Raw genomic sequence first — 19,035 nt, 5'->3', positions numbered from 1 at the left:
AAAGCCCTGAAACTGCATTGGAAGCCTTGAAACATGAGAATCTAGCAAACAGTAGCTCACACCTCAGATGATAATACCTTATGTTTAGATGGAAAAAATCCCATACCCGCTTTGCTCATGTGGCAACTCTACATTGAGTGAGAAGCCATTGTGTGAAAGCACAATGTACTCGCTCATGTTTGCATTTGACTGCAAACTTGCCAAATTCTACTGCTAATGGATCGCATTGCACCCTCCTACTTCCCCACAGGCCTCCTAATGCTACAATGCTCATGTGTTGAGAGAATATTGTCCGAAAACACGCTCTACACAACCATGTTTGCGTCTGACCACAAGTCATGAGCTGCTGCGGTTTCTTTGAGGGCAGGGGTACGTCGCCCACCTGCCCTCTGTGAGCTGCGGTAAATGTGGACAATAAAATGGCAATTAAATTATTTAATTGTACTGCAGTCACAAGTCAGCCAGCCTCTGGGAGCGAGAGAAATGGGAGGTGTCTCGTCCTCTGCTGACGATTGGCCGCATGGAGAACTAGAGGAAGGCTGGCCAGAAAATGCAAAGTATGCATGTCAGTTTGGCCGGCTGTCTTGTGACAGCCAGCTTGACACGTGCACTTTGCAGGTCTCCATCAAGCTGTTGGCCTGATGGAGTGCCTAGCCAGCCCGCTCCATTCTATCCTGGCGCTGCTCTCATAAGCAGCGCCAAGTTTGCTCAGGGAAGTTTGCAGTTTGAATCGGGCTCAGAGCCAGACAGCACATGGAGGATGCAGCCCGGGTAAGTAATTAAAACATTTTTTTTTAATGCATGCCAATGTGGTTTTTTTTTTGCAGGCCTATTTTATTGTCTGTTTTGGGAAGCAGTGGAGCATTTCACTCGCTCACCACTTTCATATGTTACCAGCCGCCCCCCGGTCATGAGGTATCTAGTTTAAAATGCTCACACTGCACTTTCCCACTTCTCCACAGGTCTCATAATGATAATGGTACCCTACAGGCTTGGATTGACATACCTTAGTTTGACAAAGCAAGCACTCATCGTCTTCAGTTTTCCTTATTCCATAGATAGTTTGCAAGTGTATACTTGTGTTCGGGGAAAAGGAAATATCTTTACAAGAACACAATGCATATAATTCGGAGGACCCTCTTGGCTCCCATCCCCCAGTGTTTGCTTATCTGTTATGCACTTTACAGAGAATTATATACACTGGGGCAGATTTACAAGCCCCTTGCGCCACTTTTGCATCACTTTTCCCATGTTAAAAGTGATGCAAAAGTGGCGCACCGGGCTTGTAAATCTGCCCCACTATTTTTTGATTTTGGGTTCACCACCTACTGAACATATAATGCCTGCCTACTTTCTTTGGAGATTGTCACTTTAAAAGAACCAGATCAAAAACGACGTTCCCATGAAACCGCTTAGGAAGGTCATAAAGAAACCAAACGTGAACTTCAAAGTGCATGTAAACTTTTGATCCATTTGTTTGTCTTAAGCCAGACACAACATAAAAAAAGACTGGACAAACCTAAAAACCTCCTTACCCAACACGGTGAGTCTACACGTTGAACCCTAGCTCAGTGGCCCGTTACTAGTGTGCCCAAAATGTATCCTCACAACACTTTGGTTCCAGCATGTCTGGCTTGACACACATGTGACTGCTCAATTGGAAGCCTTAAGGATGGTTATGAATAAAACACAAAGGGGCATATTAACAAGGGCCAGAGATAATTATCGCTGGCCCCACATAGCAATAGAAATATTATCGCCGGCTATCGCTGAAAATGATCGCCCTGATAACGCTATATTTACAATGCATAGCGCTATGGCGATAATATTTCAGCGATAGCGGTGTTTACCATTGAACATCGCTGGTTTACCAGCGATGTTCCATGGTAAACAGCGATAACATTGCTGATACAACCCTGTGGTCTTATCAGCATAACCCACCTACCATTATTAGTATGCCTTAGTCTGGAATTTAACAGACGAGAAATTCCAGCATAAAGACAGAGGTATCGCAATTTTTTTTATCGCTGCACCTCCTTGTTAATATCGCAAAGCTGCCTTTGCGATACTTTCATGTGTTTTTTTCACAGCCACGCCTTCTTTGCATCTCATTGGCGATGCGAGGCTGTGAAAAGCGGGCTCTACATCAAGGAAACACGCGCTAGCTTGTCCTTGATGATATTGCGATATAATTATCGCCGCTTATCGCCTGAAAACGGATGCTAAAGCGGCGATAATTATATTGGCGCCCTTGCTAATATGCCCCAAAATGCACTACGCTGCATTTTTACCATTTTCATCTATTTCTTAAAGTAATATGGTGTTGCAAAGACTATTGTATATAATAATGTAATGTTAGTTCCTTCCTGTTTTCAAAAGGCATTAGGTCACCTTTTGCTTGGCGATTGCTGTATTTTGTTGTTAAAGTGGTGATAATCTGATTTTAATTGTCCTAAATACCTTATCTATTTTCTGGGGTGGATTGATGGAAGTGCTTTTGTGAATTGTTTTTCCAGGAAACCAAAATATATACAATTTAAAAATTATTGGAACATGCTGTAAAGAATGCTTCTTTGTTTGCCAAGAATATGTTGTGTATTATTATTGCCAAAAATTCAGGTTTGAGGTAGCAGCTATTTCAAATATTGAAGCGCCACCTAGTGTGCCACCTTCAAAATTACAATGGACATGAATACAATGACTCTGAATATTTACACCGGTATCCTATGACAGGGCTCATTGTCCACCGAGCCTTCCCAAATCTATCCCTTTCTTCCGACAACAGAAGTTTAAACGCTGCGTGCAGGAAGTAGCCTCAGCCCTTTATCCGACAACCGACTTAAAATTGGCGGAGGCTCCCTGTGATTTCTAGCTGCAAACGTATGGGACACATTCCCTCCAAGGTCCCTCATTTTTTTATAGGAAAGAACTTAAGACTTTCTTATTTTCGCAATACTAAATGAACTGATTTTGAACTTAAGAAGCCTTATACTTCCATGTCCACTATATCTCACTTTTCATGATCCCTCACAATTAAGGGTACGACGATTCCATAGCACCAGGATACCCATTTTTGGGATGACAGCCTGTGTTTTATGAATAAATATCCATTCAATCATATATTCATTCATATCATGTTGTGCAGAGCATTTTATACTTTTACATAAACTTTTCATAAACCAATTTTCGACACACAGAATATACAGACACTGAATTCCAGAGTAGGTTTCATGACACTTATGGCATTCGCAGACTAAAAGAGGTGCAGCTTTTAATATAGGATGCGCATACAGGTTTGTATTCTCTTGAGGGGGTTACTGTCAGTATTACACAAACGTTTTAACTCTATTGGCTAGACAGGGGCTATTTGTGAGATAGTGTGTCTTTGGTTGAAGAGGGACAGAAGGATTACCATCTTGAGATGTATTCCCAGGATGAGTAATGTTTTTAGATTCTTTTTGGAACAGTTTAGTGTTGAAAACCTTTAGGACTGTAAAGGAATATCAAAGAACGTGTTGCATAATTTACTTTGCCTTAAAATAGTCCATATGGCACTGTTAGAACTGGGGGTCTCTAGTTGGCAGAAGTAGGTACCACTGTCCAAATAGGAACCCTTGCTTCTAGTCAGGGTAAGAACAATGCAATTTTTACATAACCGCTGGTCACCCCCTTGGTAGCTTGGCACGAGCAGTCAGGCTTGTCAAAGGCAATGTGCTAAGTATTTGTACCTACACTCATGGTAACACAGTGAAAACACCACAAACTGACTCCACAACAGTTTAGAAAAATAAAGGTATTTAATCTAACCTACACAAGACCAAAACGACAAACATCCAGCATACACAGTTCAAGAATATGGTTTCAAAGGAGTTCTTAAGGTTGCATTAAAATAATCCACAGTTGCGTCACGGTTTAGCCAACAGTACCTTTAGATGTGACAAAAGTTCCAAGTGAAAGCTGAAGCGTTGAAAAGTAGGCAATGCATCCCTCCTGAGACCCTGGGGAGGCGTTGCGACAACCCCGCTGGACGTAGCAGGCGTGTTGCGGTGACTCCGGTCTGTATGGGGAGGGATGCGATACCTTGCGTGGATTCTGGTGCACAGGTTTCGGTGGAAGCGGCTCGTAAAAGGTACGATGCGACAATCTTCAAGCGTCGACGATCTCCGGTGCGACGACAATGTGTGGCTCAGCGGCAATCTTCTCCTCTCGCGGCCCCTCAATGCGATGGCTCTGCAACGACTCTCGCAACGATGTGATGCAGTCCGCAAGCAAGAGGTGCGACAATCTCACCCAGTGACGACAGGCTCTGCGACAATACTCTCAACAATGGTAATCTTCCCGCACCGGGCTGGTGTGTCCCGCAAACGAAGGATGCGACGACTCTGGCAGCAACAACAGGTGCTGCGACGATCTCGGACTTCGTAGCGGCGGGAATTTCCTCGCACTGATGGGGATACGCTCCACAAGCGAGCGATGCATCAAAACTTGCAGAAAGTCTTTAAAATCTTGGTTTCCAACTTCCCAACACAGGTACAACTTCCAGAGGCACCACAACTGGCCCAAGCACTCTAGGAAGGACAGAACTTTCTCAGCAGAGTTCAGGAAAGCTGGGGGGGGGGGGGAGGAGTCCTTTTGTTCCTGGTACTTCGTAACAGAGAGCCAACTCTTCTTCAGGCCCTTGGAGATTCCTTCAAGCAAGGGGATACAGCACAAAACAGTCTTTCCCCTCTCCTTGGCAGCAAAGCAACTGCAGGTCAGTCCACCAAAGCAACAGCAGGACAATCTTCCTTCTTCAGTCTTCCAGCTTTCTCCGTGGCAGAGGCTCCTTCTTGATTCCAGGATGATCTAATCTTCTGTAGTCTGGGGTCCTATACTTTTACCCCTAAAAGTCTTTGTTCCCTTTGTGCAGGAGGGCTCTGAGCCCGGTCTGAACCAGTTCTGTGTGTTCCTTGAGCTCTTTGGTTTTGGCTTCTCCTTTCCTTTCAGAGAGAGGGGCAGGGTTGTCAGCCACCCAGCAGGAGATGAAGCCAGCATTGTGGAAGGCAGGCAAAGCCCTATTCAGGCCCAGGTGCTACCCCCTCCACCACTCTTGATGCAGATGGAGCTATTCAGCCCAGGGATGGCCCACTCAGCCTTTGGGAGCCACCCAGCCCCTGCCACTCACAAAGCAGACAGTCAATTCACAAACAAGCCAAGGCACACTGAAGGGTCAGACAAGAGAACAGCAACTTTACAAAAGTGCTGTTCTCAAACACAGGATTTAAAAACCACCTATCCTAAAAGATGTGTTATTAAATTCTGAGTCCTATCTTGCTCCTATGGGAAGATATGCAGGTAACCACTGTAGGCAGCATTCCCCATGATAGCCTATGAGTAAGACAGCCTTACAATAGTGAACAACGAAAATGGATGTAATTCACTACCAGAGTCATGTCACCTGCACTGGTACATGCTCTACCTTTCACATACACTGCATCCTGACCAAGGGGGGACCTTGGGCCTTCCATAGGGGCGACCAATGTGTACAGAAAGGGAAGGGTTAAGCCTGGTCAGTGGGGACACCGACCAGGAGGACATGGCAGTTAACAGACTGCACACAGGCACTACGGTGTCAGGCCTGAGATACCATTTTAGGGCTACTCATGTGGGTGGCACAATCAGTGCTGCAGGCCCATTAGTAGCATTTGGATCATTTGGATCACCAGCCCTGGCACACTCAGTGCACTTTACTAGGGACTTCTTGGTGAGACAAATATGCCAATCATGGATAACCAATTACAGTCACAATTTACACAGGGAGCACTTGCACTTTGACACAGATCAGCAGTGGCAAAGTGCCCAAAGCATCTAAACCAGCAAAAACGAAATCCAGCACAGAATCAAAAATGCAGGAGGCAGAGGCAAAAAGACAGGGGAAACCACGCCAAAGATGCCAGGTCTAACAGGTACACATTTGGTTTGCCCATACTGCAGCTTTTAGTCACGTCTGCTAAATGCTTCAATAATGCATGCCAAAGTGAAACTGAATTCAATATATCATTATAGAAAATGCTATAGGATAACTAACCTGCTAACCTGTACAACTGTATTGTAAATTAATATTGCCTGCTGCGCATCCTTCTTTCTTTACAATAGAAGAATGGCTAGAAATGGCCCAAGTTAGGTGGAAGCACAACATACACTTCCATTCACTCATGTCTATTAGACTGCAAAACTGTTTTTTAGTTTCAAATTTGACCTCTAAACTGAGGTTCTGCCCAAAAAATGTAATACGGTTTAGGGCATTTTTCCATGAAACCAGGGTTGGGTTGGGATAAAAAATCGACATGGGCACACCAAAAAAAAGTGGCCCACATTTTCTATTGCTTTTCCGCAAAACACTGCTTCAGCAAAGTTTTATGAAAAGAAAAGGGGTGGGAGGCATGTTTTATTAACTTCACTTAGATAAAACCAAAATGCACAGATTAGTTTACACTGCTGAGCCACACATAATGCAAGTGAGACCACTTCTGCTCCGGCCCCCTGCCCCCGCTCAATCAGCATGCATTAATTGGCTGGCTCAGCGAGAGAAAAGGAGTGATACCTCCGCCCATCTGTCTCTAAGTTTAAGTTTAAAGTTTATTTAGCATAGTTACTTAAAACCATTGCTACAAAATATCTCCTTGCAGATTAAAACCAATTAAAAGACATCATAACCTAATGATATTTACAACGCATTAAAACAAGCAGTTATTGTAGCAGCGTTTGTCCTTATACCATCTGTCTCTAGAAAGGCCACTCAGGTACCCACTGGACCACTGGCAGCAATGTAACAGCACAGACATCCCCCAGGCTGCCCAAAAAAGCAGCTCACATCTAGAACTCAGCTATCAACCCTTTGGCCAATTCCCAAGTGCCTGCATTACCAATCCGACCCTTCATGCAACTGTTGGACTTTAGCCCACAACAAAATATGTTTAGATAATTTTATATTTCTGCATTGAGATCTGACATTCTCAAGGGTTGAGATCATGAAATGCAATTTAGCGGTGCACACTCAGGCTTCAAGATGGAAAGCAAATTGATGCTATCTTTTGTGTGGCATTACAACATCCCAAAACGTACTGTGACCTAGTCTAATTTAGATTTAATTGAATTCTTCAAATGACAGATGGCACCATTATTTTGTCGGAAGCACAATCTGTTTTTTTTTTAGCCTGATGTTTAAAGATCTATTTGGAAGCCACGATGCACGATTTAAACACATATATGGGGCAGTCTCTCTTATCTTTGAAAAAAAGGTGACATTTATTGTCCTGGATACAACACAAGTGCAACATGAAAAGTTCCTAAATGGCTCATGGCCTGATTTAGAGTTTGCCAGAGAGGATACTCCATTACCTTTAAGCATGTCAGTGATGGACCCTACTCCAGCTCTAGCGCTGACGTACTCCTCCCAAAGCCCGACAGAATGCGGGCCATTGGAGGTTTACATATTACGCAGGGGCGTAACAGGCCCCCGCAGCCCCCGCGTTGCGGGGGGGGCCCTGCGCTCCAGGGGGCCCCATCCGCAAGGCAAGAAAGCACTGCACACATTACTGGGCCTGGGATTTGTTTATATGTTGGCTAGGTTACGTAACCTACGTTACGCTTGTCATGCCGTCGTTGCAGCTCGCACCTCGTGGGATCTTCAGGCACACAGACTTGCACCTCTTTGAAAAGACTGAAGCGTGTGTGCATGCTCAGCAGTATGCAGTCCCAAACTCAGCGCTGCATATGTTCAACATGTTGAGGGCCACGGCCACCAGGGACCTCAACAAAGCAAACTTCTCTCTGACCCCGACCTTGAGAAGTTCTGCGCAAGTTCCCCCACCCCCGAGTTGTCTTCCGCCAGTGGTTGTACTCGTGGTGACCTGTGTCACAGTGTATGTATCTCTCCACTCTGGTGCCTCTGTGCCTTTCTCGTCTGTCTCTCTCCACCCCAGTGTGACAGCGTGCCTTCTCGCCCTCAGTCTTTTCTTTTATCTATTGCTACTCTCGGACTGTCTTTTTATCTATTTCTTTTCTGTGCCCGTCTCTTCTCCATGTTACTCTTGGCTTCGGCTGCCTCTCTGCTGCTCTCGACTGTGGCTAATCCCCTTTATCTATTCTCCTATGTACCTCTTTCATATGTGTGCTTCTTCTCGCTCTGCCCCACCTCTCCCCCACTGTATCTGGCATTCCTGTCTGTCTATCCTAGCCCCCTGTGTCTCCCCCCTGCTGTCTCTCCTATCCCTCTGTTCCTCCACTCTCCCTGCAGCCACTCCTCTGTGCATGTCTCTCTTCTGTGCCTGTCTGTCTCTCCTCCGTGCCTGTCTCTCCTCAGTTCTGCTTCTCACACTCTTACCCTGCATGTTTCGAGTGCAGCACGCAGCACCCTGCTCACTTCCTCATTTCTCTGACAGAGCTTACCAGAAAGGTGCTGAGGAGAGGGTGTCTCAAGAACTTGTACGACATCAGCATTTTCTATTTCTAACACCTCCATCTTCCTGCCTTTACATTTCCCTTCCTCTTTACCTCTCATTTCTTTCATCTTTCTTTTTCACCTCCTTCTGTTTCTTTATTTTCTGTTTATTTCATTCGTTTTTGTTGTTTCCTACTCTTATTTATTTTGCTTGTGTTTCTCTCTCTTCACCCCCCCTATTTCTTTCTTCCTTCTTTTCTATTTCTTCCTATCACATCTATTATCCTTCTTCCCTTCCCTTCCTTTTCCCTTTCCCTTTCTTTCCCTTCCTTTCCCTTCCCTTCATTTCTGTAAAACGCTTTCACAATTTCTTTCTGTTTTCCTTGTTCTGTGTTGGGGCTTCCTTTGTGTAGCGGTTGCACTCTATAAGCAGCATTCCACTCATCTGATTAAAGTGAGGTGCACTATGAGTTCAGTTTTAAAGAGGAGAGGGAGGTGGCTACTTAGAACACACTAGAGTGTGTACAAACGCAGCAGAGCAAAGAGGCTGAAAGATTCAAAAGTGGATGTGGAGCCACGCAGCTTGGGAGTGGATAGTATGTGGCGAACAGCGAAGTGTATCTTGCATGCGGGTATACAGCGAGAGCGTGTGATCAGGAAAATAGGCCACACTTGCATCAGTAGTTTTTTGCAGACAAACATCAGGTATTGTGTATGAAAGAGGAGGGGAAAAATTGTTTGGGGTGGTCAAAGAGGGGTTGATTGGCAAAGCTGAGGTCCTTGTCCAGTAAGGCAAGAGCATATCATGGAAGGTTGGAAAGGAGCCTTTACAGTTGTCTATTTTGCTCATTAATAAGGCTTTGATAGGCCTCTGCAGACGATTTCATGTATATTACCTTGTATCCTGTTGTTGGGCAGTGGTGAGAGGAAAGCTTAGAAGCTTCCAGTGCTGAGTTTTACAGAACTCCTTTATTACTTACCAGTTACTTTCATTATATACTCTTACTTTTTCCAGTCCTAAGAGTTGAGGAAGGACTGGCTTCTGACCCTCCTCCAAGGAAGGTACTAGACAGAGCTCTACCCTAAACACCTACTGAAATTGTTAGCATAACAAAATACATCTATGCCTCTCACAACTTCAAGAAAGGGATGGAGGGAGTAGGTCTGGGGCAAGGAAAAGTATACTCAGGATAATGAAAAGTGCCAGTACGTAATCAGGGTATTACTGCTTTGTTACACTTCTTTCTCTCAGTTATAGGATTTGAGGATATAACAAACAAAAGAGGCATGGTTGAACAAACAAAAAAAGAAATTGATGCTGCACCCATACATTTACCTGGAAAATAAATAAAATATATTATCTATTCACTGCTTCAAAGACTGAAGCAACCAACATAACCACAACAATTAACACATGCAGTCTAGTCTGTAAACTGAAATTCTTAGGGCCACTGCCCAACAAGGCTCCATACGCCATATGGAGCAGCCCAAAATAGAAGGAGAGAAAGGAATACGTGACGACTTATAAGAGGTTAAATTTGAATTTCATACTCGATCACTAAAGGTAGCCACTGAAGGTTTATATCATTTTCTTAGTGAACCAAAAGTCATAGAAAATGATCTGAGGAACGAAGTTCAGAAGTTCTCTGAAGGTAAATGCATACAGCTCTGTCCACATCTAGAGAGTGCAGAAGAATCTCCCCAGGTAAAGATGTGGAAGGATATAGATAAGTACGAATAATTTATTTTGGAATGAAAGCAGGAGAGAGACGTAAGACAAAGACCACAGGAAAGAAAAGAAGAAAAAAATGTAGGGCACCAATTTGCTCTATTCTCCTTGCTAAAGCGATGGCCTCCAGAAAAACTACCTTAGCAGAAAGGATATTAAAAGGGACCTGTTTATGGGCTCAAACGGGCCACCTGGAAACCTTTGCAACTAATGGAAGATCTCAGGAAGGAACCAAAAAATCATATCTTAGGTCTTTGAATGAAAACACTTAAAAAAATATAACACCATTTTGCTCCACTGTAAGGATTTCATCATGATTTATCAAAGAGACAAAATATTCATCATTCCCTCCCAGATGATAACCAGGTTGAGAAGGCCATTCATTTGGAATAAGACCAGGACCATGCAGATGCAACTGAGGTTGAAAATGCAGATCAATGACAGCATTCAGTCTTTTCAATCATCAGCCTCAAAATATTTGTTAACTGGAATAGAGTAGCAGGAGATGTAGGGAAAACAGACCAATGCTATTGCTCTCTCCTGTTATGCCCGTGTCATCTGTGTGTGCAAGTTCATAGCATACAAGAGATACTTTTAGCACAAAATATGCTTAGTGAAACTACTAACGATGTAAAACCAAGCTTCTTCTTAAATAAAGAAAGCTCCAATGAAAAGTGTGTGCAAATACTACTGGGATACAGCACAAAACTGGCCGAGAAGCCTCAGTTACAACCCTATGCATCCTGAGATCTACTTCAAGAGATAAGCCAAGCAAGGCTCCATAACAATTTTCCAAATGTTACACAGACAAGGAAAAAGAAAGTTTATTTTGTAAACTCTCCCCACCATGCTGCTTGCTGTGCATTGTGGAGTACATAAACAGTTTCATGGCATCATCAGGGCAAAGAGGAGAAGTGGCATGCAGGAATCCAATGGCTGCTCACCTAACAAGACTTATGCCTTAATCATAAAGAAGATGGAGCCTCCTCTTTAATTCATTCTCTTTGAATAAGTCCTTCAAACCTCACTGAACTAAATAATAAAACAAACATTACCTGTCTACCACAAGTGCCATACAAGCCTGTGCCATGCTACAGTTCTGTCCTATCCTTCCCCTGGAGGAGTGGTGCAAAAATCTTTCAGATTTTTAGTTAAAGATTTTAGAAGTCAGTCCTTAGAGATTTGCATCCTTCAAATCTTAGGACTGGGAAGAGGAAGTCTTATGTAGTGATAATTCTAAGATTCCTAGCAAAGGGGTGTGCATAGAACCAAGTGAGCCCAGTGGCGTAACAAAAGCCCCCGCAGCCCCTGCGGTGAGGGGGCCCGAGCTCCGAGGGGGCCCCTTCAGAATTGGCAGGTCCCTGGCCTGAGAGCTCTGGACAGGGTCCGGAGCCTGGGGGCCCCCTGCATATACTTTGCAGGGGGGACCCTGAAGTTTTGTTACGCCACTGATATTACGCGTCCACCCAATTTAGAGAGGATGGTGTTACAAGTTGTTTCTACTGTTTGTAAAATCCTCGGGGTGAGGAACAGTAAAAAAAACAAAGAATGATCCCGCAATCTATATGAGGCCACTCCTATTGTGTGGGGTCTATAGCTTTTGCTTATTTTAAAACAAAATTCCATTTTGGATTTAGTTTAAAAAAAAATTGTTATTATTTTAACGGGTGGCGGTCATGTTTGATGGAGCCATCTGTAAACTTTTAGCACATTCACTAATTCTGCCAATGGCTAGAGATGTCCACAAGGCTGTCGAACATCTCAGTCAAGACAACGGAGTATCGCCCCGATGCAGTACAAACCGTAGCCAGGGATGTAAACGAGGCACTACATTTTTAAAATATACCGCTCTCAGCAACTATTGTTGATACAGACAAACCATATGATGCAGCCTCAACCCAGCAGGGGACCAATCCTGGGGCACTGATGTCCTTGACCGGCTGCCATGTGCCCTTTTATGTAATGACTGTTCTCCAGCGATAAAAGCGCTTTAACACAGCCCTTCATAAATGAGCGAGATCTGTACGAAAAGCTTGGGATGTTTAAGAATTAGGATTCAGAAAGCACTGGGAATGTCTCAGTGTCTTGCACTTACAGACTCCCAATACTTTAGAGCAGCAGGAGCAATTAAAAGCTACCTACCTCGTCTCAGACTCCAGGCCACCACACAAGCATACAACTATCACACTACTATGCAGTTTTTCAAAAAATAATCGAATTTGAGCTATACTGAGCTTCAGATACACTGAGTGTGTCTTTGAGGTATGGTTAGCTATCACAGCGCTTTCAATTACAAACACGTGCTTGTTACAAACATTACATTAACAGTATCTGCACCTAACATGGATGGTTTTACTTGGGGCCCAGTTATGTGTTACATTTGCAAACCAGGAATACAAGTAAAGCAGATTTCTTCGAAGTGAATGCACAAGAAAGACATTCATCTTAACTAGCTGGGATTGTAAGGCACTTTAAAATGGTAGCTAATAATTTGCAGCACTTTTCACGCAAAGTAAAGATTTTTGTATTTACCCAGTCAGCCTGGCTCCTCTTTCTCTGGAACTGGACCAGTTGGCCCATGGGGAAGCGGCTGACATAGGAGGGAGGATACAAGGTGTGCCGGATGGGTCAGGCTTGGTTAATACAAGGGGAGTTTTGATGTACAGGGGTGATATGTTAGTTTCAGGAGCATGCGGTTCAGTGAGGGAGCTTTGTTTAGGAAGGTGTAAAAAGCACGGTTTAGGATTTGAGTTAATGTCAAGCGGCTGATGGGAGGCAGGCAAGGTGTGGCTGTACCCTGTCCACCTGTAGGTGGAGGGGGTCTCAGGCTTAGCAGATGGCTGAGCCTTGGGGAGGAGGTGATGATGGGAGTGTGGGTAGCCGGGGTAAGAGGGAGGCCTGTCATCCTCAGGGGACACACAGTCGTAACAGGAATCCGGACACTGGGACGACACATCACCCGTGCTGTAAAATGTAGGGAACAAAACAAACAAATAAAAACAAAACGAATAAAAGACAATAAAAATGTTTGTACATTAGGAGAGAACAAAGTAAGAGAGCAGACTGACAAATGTTTTAGGGAGAAGGACAGATTTCAGAGGATACAAGGACAGAAAAGGTTAGCGACTACAGTGCAAAGATGTATAATGAAGGAGAGAAAGAACAAAGAGAAGCCCGAAATGCAGGAGGAAAGAGGGTGTATGGGTTAAATAACGAAAGGTCTAAGTGAGGGAGAAAATGAACGAAGAACAAAAGGAAAATAATGGAAAGAAAGAAGGAAATAAAGAAAAGGAATATTGAGATGAGACAGGAAAAAATGAAGCAAAATATAGACTAGTTTATGTGAGATATGGAGAAAGAAAATGCAAACAGTAAATCTACAAAAAAAGATGTAATGATATAAAGTTATAAAGAAACAAAGAAACAAAAAACTTAAGAAAGAGAAGAATGACAAAAGGGAAAAAAGAAAGAGAAAGCAAATCAACAAAGTCAGAAAACAGAGTCTAGTAGGATGTAGTAATGAAACAAAGACTAAGAGAAAATTAAACAATACAAAAAAATAAAGTACTTTAGCTCATTCTTCAGAACAGAATGAAGTCATACAATACCTGCCACTCTTGAGATTTTGAGCTAGTATGCCCTTTATATTCGTCCAGGTATTGTTTTGTGACCCACAGCTAATACATGCCCAATCTGTCACAGGACTACATATAGGTTTTATATAGGGCTGGGAAATACTTTTCACTCCACAGTAAACTGAAGCAAATATCGCCATGTGTCTTGCCCATTATGCACTGATATTTTTCAGTTGTCTGCTGGAATATGACTGAATAGTCGACATCTAAGTCAAAGTCAATAGGCAGTGTGATATTCAGATTGCCTGCCAGCAGTCAATTAGAATGGATTGTTATCTGGTTGATTAAAGGGTGGCTAATATGATTTCAGAAACAATAGCAATCTAATTTTCCACACTGTCAATCACAGTAGGATAGTTTCCACTCTTAAGATCACTCTGATTGGCTACTGTCAGACAGATTTGCTGTGGGCTGACCGTGCCACTCTGGGCCATGATTTGGGATCCAGAAAGTGCAGTGAGTTCAAATATAGATCGTTTTCTGTGAACCGGCATCAAATCAGTCTCTTCCCTTGCCTGAATGCAGTGGATTCAAGCCAATTTCCAAGCCAAATTTATTGTGAAGGCAGACTAAAAAAAGAATCAGCAATTTTACCAGTTTCACTTTGCAATATTTTGTGGCCCATCCGTAGTCTTGAGTCAATACATGGCACAAATCCACATAATTGACAAGGGAAGGTTGTCGGATATGTAAAGTGTGTGGCACAAAAAATGACCAACTCATTAAGGAGTAAGTATATCAAAAGAGACACATTAGCAAAAAAAAGAGACAAAAAACACAATTGACACTTGGAGGTCAAGCAGTTCCCGCAGTCTGGAAGCCGAATATTTTGATATGCTCGAGACAAGCTCTTCTAGTTCCCACACACTGGCACTTTCTTAACAACCCATATATGGCACTGATGCAGAATGTTTGGAATTGATTTTTAATAAAACATGTCTTATCCGAGGAAGTTCCTGGAGGCGGTTGGATTGAGTTATTGTACGTTATCTTAAAATCGAGACTATAACGCTGAGACTCAGTCACTGTAATCAGACAGCAAGCACCGGTCAGAAACGCTTGTATTAATGTGCAGCTTAACATAATAAGAATGAAAGCTCTTATCTTTCTTTTTTGATTCTCCAAGCCTACACAAATCCTCTAAAAATATTAAATACTGTTTTAGTATTATCTTCATCGCTTGATAGCAGCCTGGATTAGGTATTCACGCAGACTCCCTGAATTTGGAACTCTCCACTCTCAGTCCATGAATTTGCTGGTGTTCCCACACCCTGATTTCCGGGTGGGTAGGAACACAGGACCTGATTCTATCAGCTGGTAAAATCATCGTGGAAAAGACAGTCCCAACCAGGCTACATTCTCCTCTTCCCTGACAACAAATCCCCAATGCCGCTCTACCTCACACCCATCACCCTGCAGACTTTCACAGCCTGTTTTAAGCAGGTACTAAATATCTGTATTAAACCACACAGACCTGGGAATTTCATTAATAATTTTGCCTACTAAATTAGGGACCGCACAGTTATTTCCTTTACCATGGGGTTTAACTTGTAATAGGAGGACATGGAAATCAGACAGCTACAGACTCCCATGATAGTATCTTTTGATTGGTTGTTAGCCAGTGCATATATACTCAGGAAACCCACAGCTAGCACCCGAGTCAAGCCACATTACAGTATTTATTTATTTATAGCGGTTTATATAGCGTAAACTTGACCCAAAGGCATCAGAGCGCTCCACAAATATTTTGCATAGCAGTAGTTATAGGTTTACAGATTGAGGTAAGCATAGAAGCCAAACATAGGCAGTAGGTGAGCGAAACATAAGACGGCATGAATATAAGTAGCTGGCACAGATTTTGAAGTAGAAACAGTAAATGAAACGAAATGTATGGAGACATTGGGATCAGTAGCTGATACATTTTGGAGGTAGATACAGCACATATATATAAATACTATTTAGCAGCGAATAGTTATATTTGTACAGGGTTACACGGGGAGTGAGTAGACCAATATAAGGCCAAATAACAATGGAAGTATACATTCGAGTGGCAGACCCAGATCTACATATTTTTCAGCAACGCATATTTAGCAGAACATATTGGGGTGGACACACAGACACAATGACATAGTACAGGTTGAGTAAAAGAAGGCATTAGGATCTGTAGCGGATACATTTATTTTTTAGGTAGATACGGCACATGCCAATATAATTATAGAGATTAGCAGTGCATAGATACATTTACATAGTGTTACGTGGGGGATTGCTGAGCGTACATAGGGCCAAATAAGAATAATGGGCTGCGGCATGCAGTCAAGTGGATGGGCGAGATAGCTCAAGGGAAGCAAGGGGTGAGACCCACTGGAAGCACAGGGTTGTGGGTCATAAGAGTTTTACCCGGATTATGGTGCTGGCCTGAATCTTGGTTTAGTAGGTGGCAGAGCAGGCCAGCTTTAAGGGGGTGGGTTTAGATATTTGTTGAGGAGGAGTTTACATTTTTACTTGAAGTGGGGAAGGATTGATTGTGGCGCAAGAAGCAGAGTGTTCCTGATTCTGGGGGCATTTCGTGAGAAAGAGCAGGCTCGCAATTTTTCTTTCTTGAATTTAGGCGGGATCAGGAGACGGCTATTTGAACTTCAAAATGGTCTCTTTTGTCCGGCTTTAGCTAGTTTATTTGAGAGGTAGAGTGGTTTATCAGTGTGTAGGGCTTTGTGTGTTATGCAAGCAGTTTTGGTGAATATAGCTCTTGCTTCTATTGGAAGCCAGCTGAACTGTTTGAGAGTGGGAGTGATTTGGTCTTGGTGCCTCCCTCCAGATGGAGTGTTGCTTTCCGAGTGGCTAGGTATGCTTTAGGGTGCCCATGAGCGTAGCATTGCCATAGTCCAACTTGGTGCGGACGAGGGCTTGCACCACAGTCCTTAAGTCATCACTGAGTATGAAGTACTTGACTTTTTTTAGATGTTTCAGTGCATAGCGGTCACTTTTAGCTGAGGTGTTAATATGGTCCTTCATGTTGAGGTGTCTGTTGAGTGTGATTCCCAGGGATTTAACGTAGTACGAAGTGGACAGTTTGCAGTTTAGTGTATTGCGGTTGTTGAGCCAGTATGCTATGGGAAAGGGTTTTTCTTTGGGTTGGATGAGGAGGAGCTCTGTTTTGTTGGGGTTGAGTTTGAGGCTGTTTACAGCTAGCAAGTATTGGACTTTGTGTAGAGGGTTGTTTAGGTGTTGGAGGTCACTGTCTGATGAGATTTTCATGCAGAGTTGGGTGTCATCTGCATAGAGGTGATAGGCAATTTTAGCTTTCTTCAGGATCATGACTAGAGGTTCCATAAAGAGGTTGAATAGTGTAGGAGGTAGGATTGACAGTTGTGGACCACCTAATGAGACTGGCGATGCCTCAGAGGTTTCATTATTGAATTTGATTAGCTGCATATGCATACTTAGGAACCATGTGAACCATTGGAGGACAGTTCCTTGGATGCCTACTCTCTTTGGGAGGGTGTTTAGGAGGATATTGTGGTTGACAGTGTCGAAAGCGGATGATAAATGCAGGAAGACTAGGAGGCATACCTTAACATCGTCGGGTGCTCTGTGGAGACCATCTACAATGTTAAGGATGGCAGTTTTTGTACTGCAGCCTTTCCTGAAGCCTGACTAGAAGGTGTCTCATTAGTTGTATTTTTCAATGGGGGTGTTGAGTTGAGTTAGTACACACTTTTCGGCGGTTTTGGCGAGGAGAGTGAGGTTAGTTATGGGTCTGTACTTGTTCAGGTCATTTGGATTGACGTCAGTTTTTTTGATGAAGGCCTTGGAGGGGAGCCAGCATGGTGCCGCTAGATAGGAAGGGATTGATGATTTTGGTACATACAAGGGAGATGATGTGACTGACCTTTTATACAAGAGTCGCTGAAAGAGTGTTTGAGATATCGGCTTCGCCTTTTAAGTATTTTGCAAACTTCTTCTTCACGGTCAGGGTTGAATTCGGACCCGGTTGCACTGTTTTTCAGTTGCAGGGGAGTGGGGTTGGAGAGCTGTATTGAGGGCGTGGGGCTGTGACGATGGGGTTGACAGGCAGTCTATGGTGGAGAGGTTATTTCATAGGGGTATCCATGATGTGAAAAAAAGGGGTGAGAGGCTTAAGAGAGAGTTTGATACTAGACTTTTTTTAACAGACGAATGATGCGACTTCTTCGCATTTTTTTTGTCAAATTATTTGTGTGTTGAGGGAAAGATGATGTTTGCTGCTTGATGATGTTGAATAGTTCTTTGGGCCAGTTTTTTGACTGGTCCTGTTGTTGTCAGAAATAGGAGGATTTTTCTCTGAAGATATATTTTATATATTTAAGGCGTTCGTGCCCAGAGGATTGAGAGATTGCATTCGGAAGGTTGTTGTCGCCATGTTCTTCCGCTTAATGTAGTTGACATCTTTTATTGTTGAAGTTATTGTTAAACCAGGATCTGGAGAGGATACTTCTTGAGTTTCAGGCGTGCGACTTCTTCAATGAGTTCTGTCATTTTGCTTGCTGTGACAAACCAGCAGTGTTGTTTTCGGTGTTTGGGTACTGGTACGTATGGTATGTGGATTCATTGGTGGTGTGGTTTGTGGAGTAAGAACAGACGTGATGTACAGGGCTGGAGTCCGGCATAGATGCAAGCTGTAAGGGTATGGAGTTCTTAGCCATCGCCTCCATGCGAAGTGATGACATTTTTTCTAGGCTAGTGTTGACTTTTAGTTCTAGACGGGCTAATGTAGGGAGCAGTTGAGAGGTGGCTCAGTATTAATTCATATATTTCTATGCCTTATTCTCCTATCAGCAGCCCGTGAAAAACAAAGAGTTCTAAAAGAAAAATAATAGTATTCACCTAGTTTACTTAATATGCCTGCAAAATGAGACATCTAGCTGGAGAAGACAGCATTTGAATCAGCCCCTTTCCTTTGCAGAAGGATACAAATGCACATGAACATTTTTATTATCTCTTCTGCTACTAATTCCTGAAATCAGTCCCCAAAAATATTTCTTCTCATATGGTTCTGTTATATATTTAAAGTGTTCCCAGTCTGTGAAAATTGTGTAGTTCATGGTAGTTTTCATTCTGTTGTAAAGAGGTATCTTGTTGTTCTGGCTAATTTACAGTGTTACTTATTTTAAAATATGTTTCAATGAATTGCATTTGAATGTAGTCAGTTATAAGGTATACAGAGAGATATATTCATAGACAATAAATATATATTTCTAATTTTGCATTTT

At 43.0% G+C, this 19,035-nt stretch overlaps 1 protein-coding gene across 1 annotated transcript in view; it reads right to left on the bottom strand.

Moving 5' to 3' along the window:
• Positions 1-19,035, bottom strand: part of ARHGAP44 (Rho GTPase activating protein 44) — a 524,893-nt gene that overhangs the window by 42,483 nt on the left and 463,375 nt on the right. Inside the window, exon 18 of the mRNA XM_086928736.1 lies at positions 12,684-13,115. Coding sequence (XP_086784862.1) covers positions 12,684-13,115 — 432 coding nt within the window. The remainder of the gene's footprint in view (positions 1-12,683; positions 13,116-19,035) is intronic.

The sequence above is a fragment of the Lissotriton vulgaris genome, chromosome 7 (genome assembly GCF_964263255.1).
Source record: "Lissotriton vulgaris chromosome 7, aLisVul1.2, whole genome shotgun sequence".
In the NCBI taxonomy this organism is placed as follows: domain Eukaryota; kingdom Metazoa; phylum Chordata; class Amphibia; order Caudata; family Salamandridae; genus Lissotriton; species Lissotriton vulgaris.
Note: the sequence above shows the minus strand (reverse complement) of the source record. Positions and strands in the feature narration are given on the sequence as shown.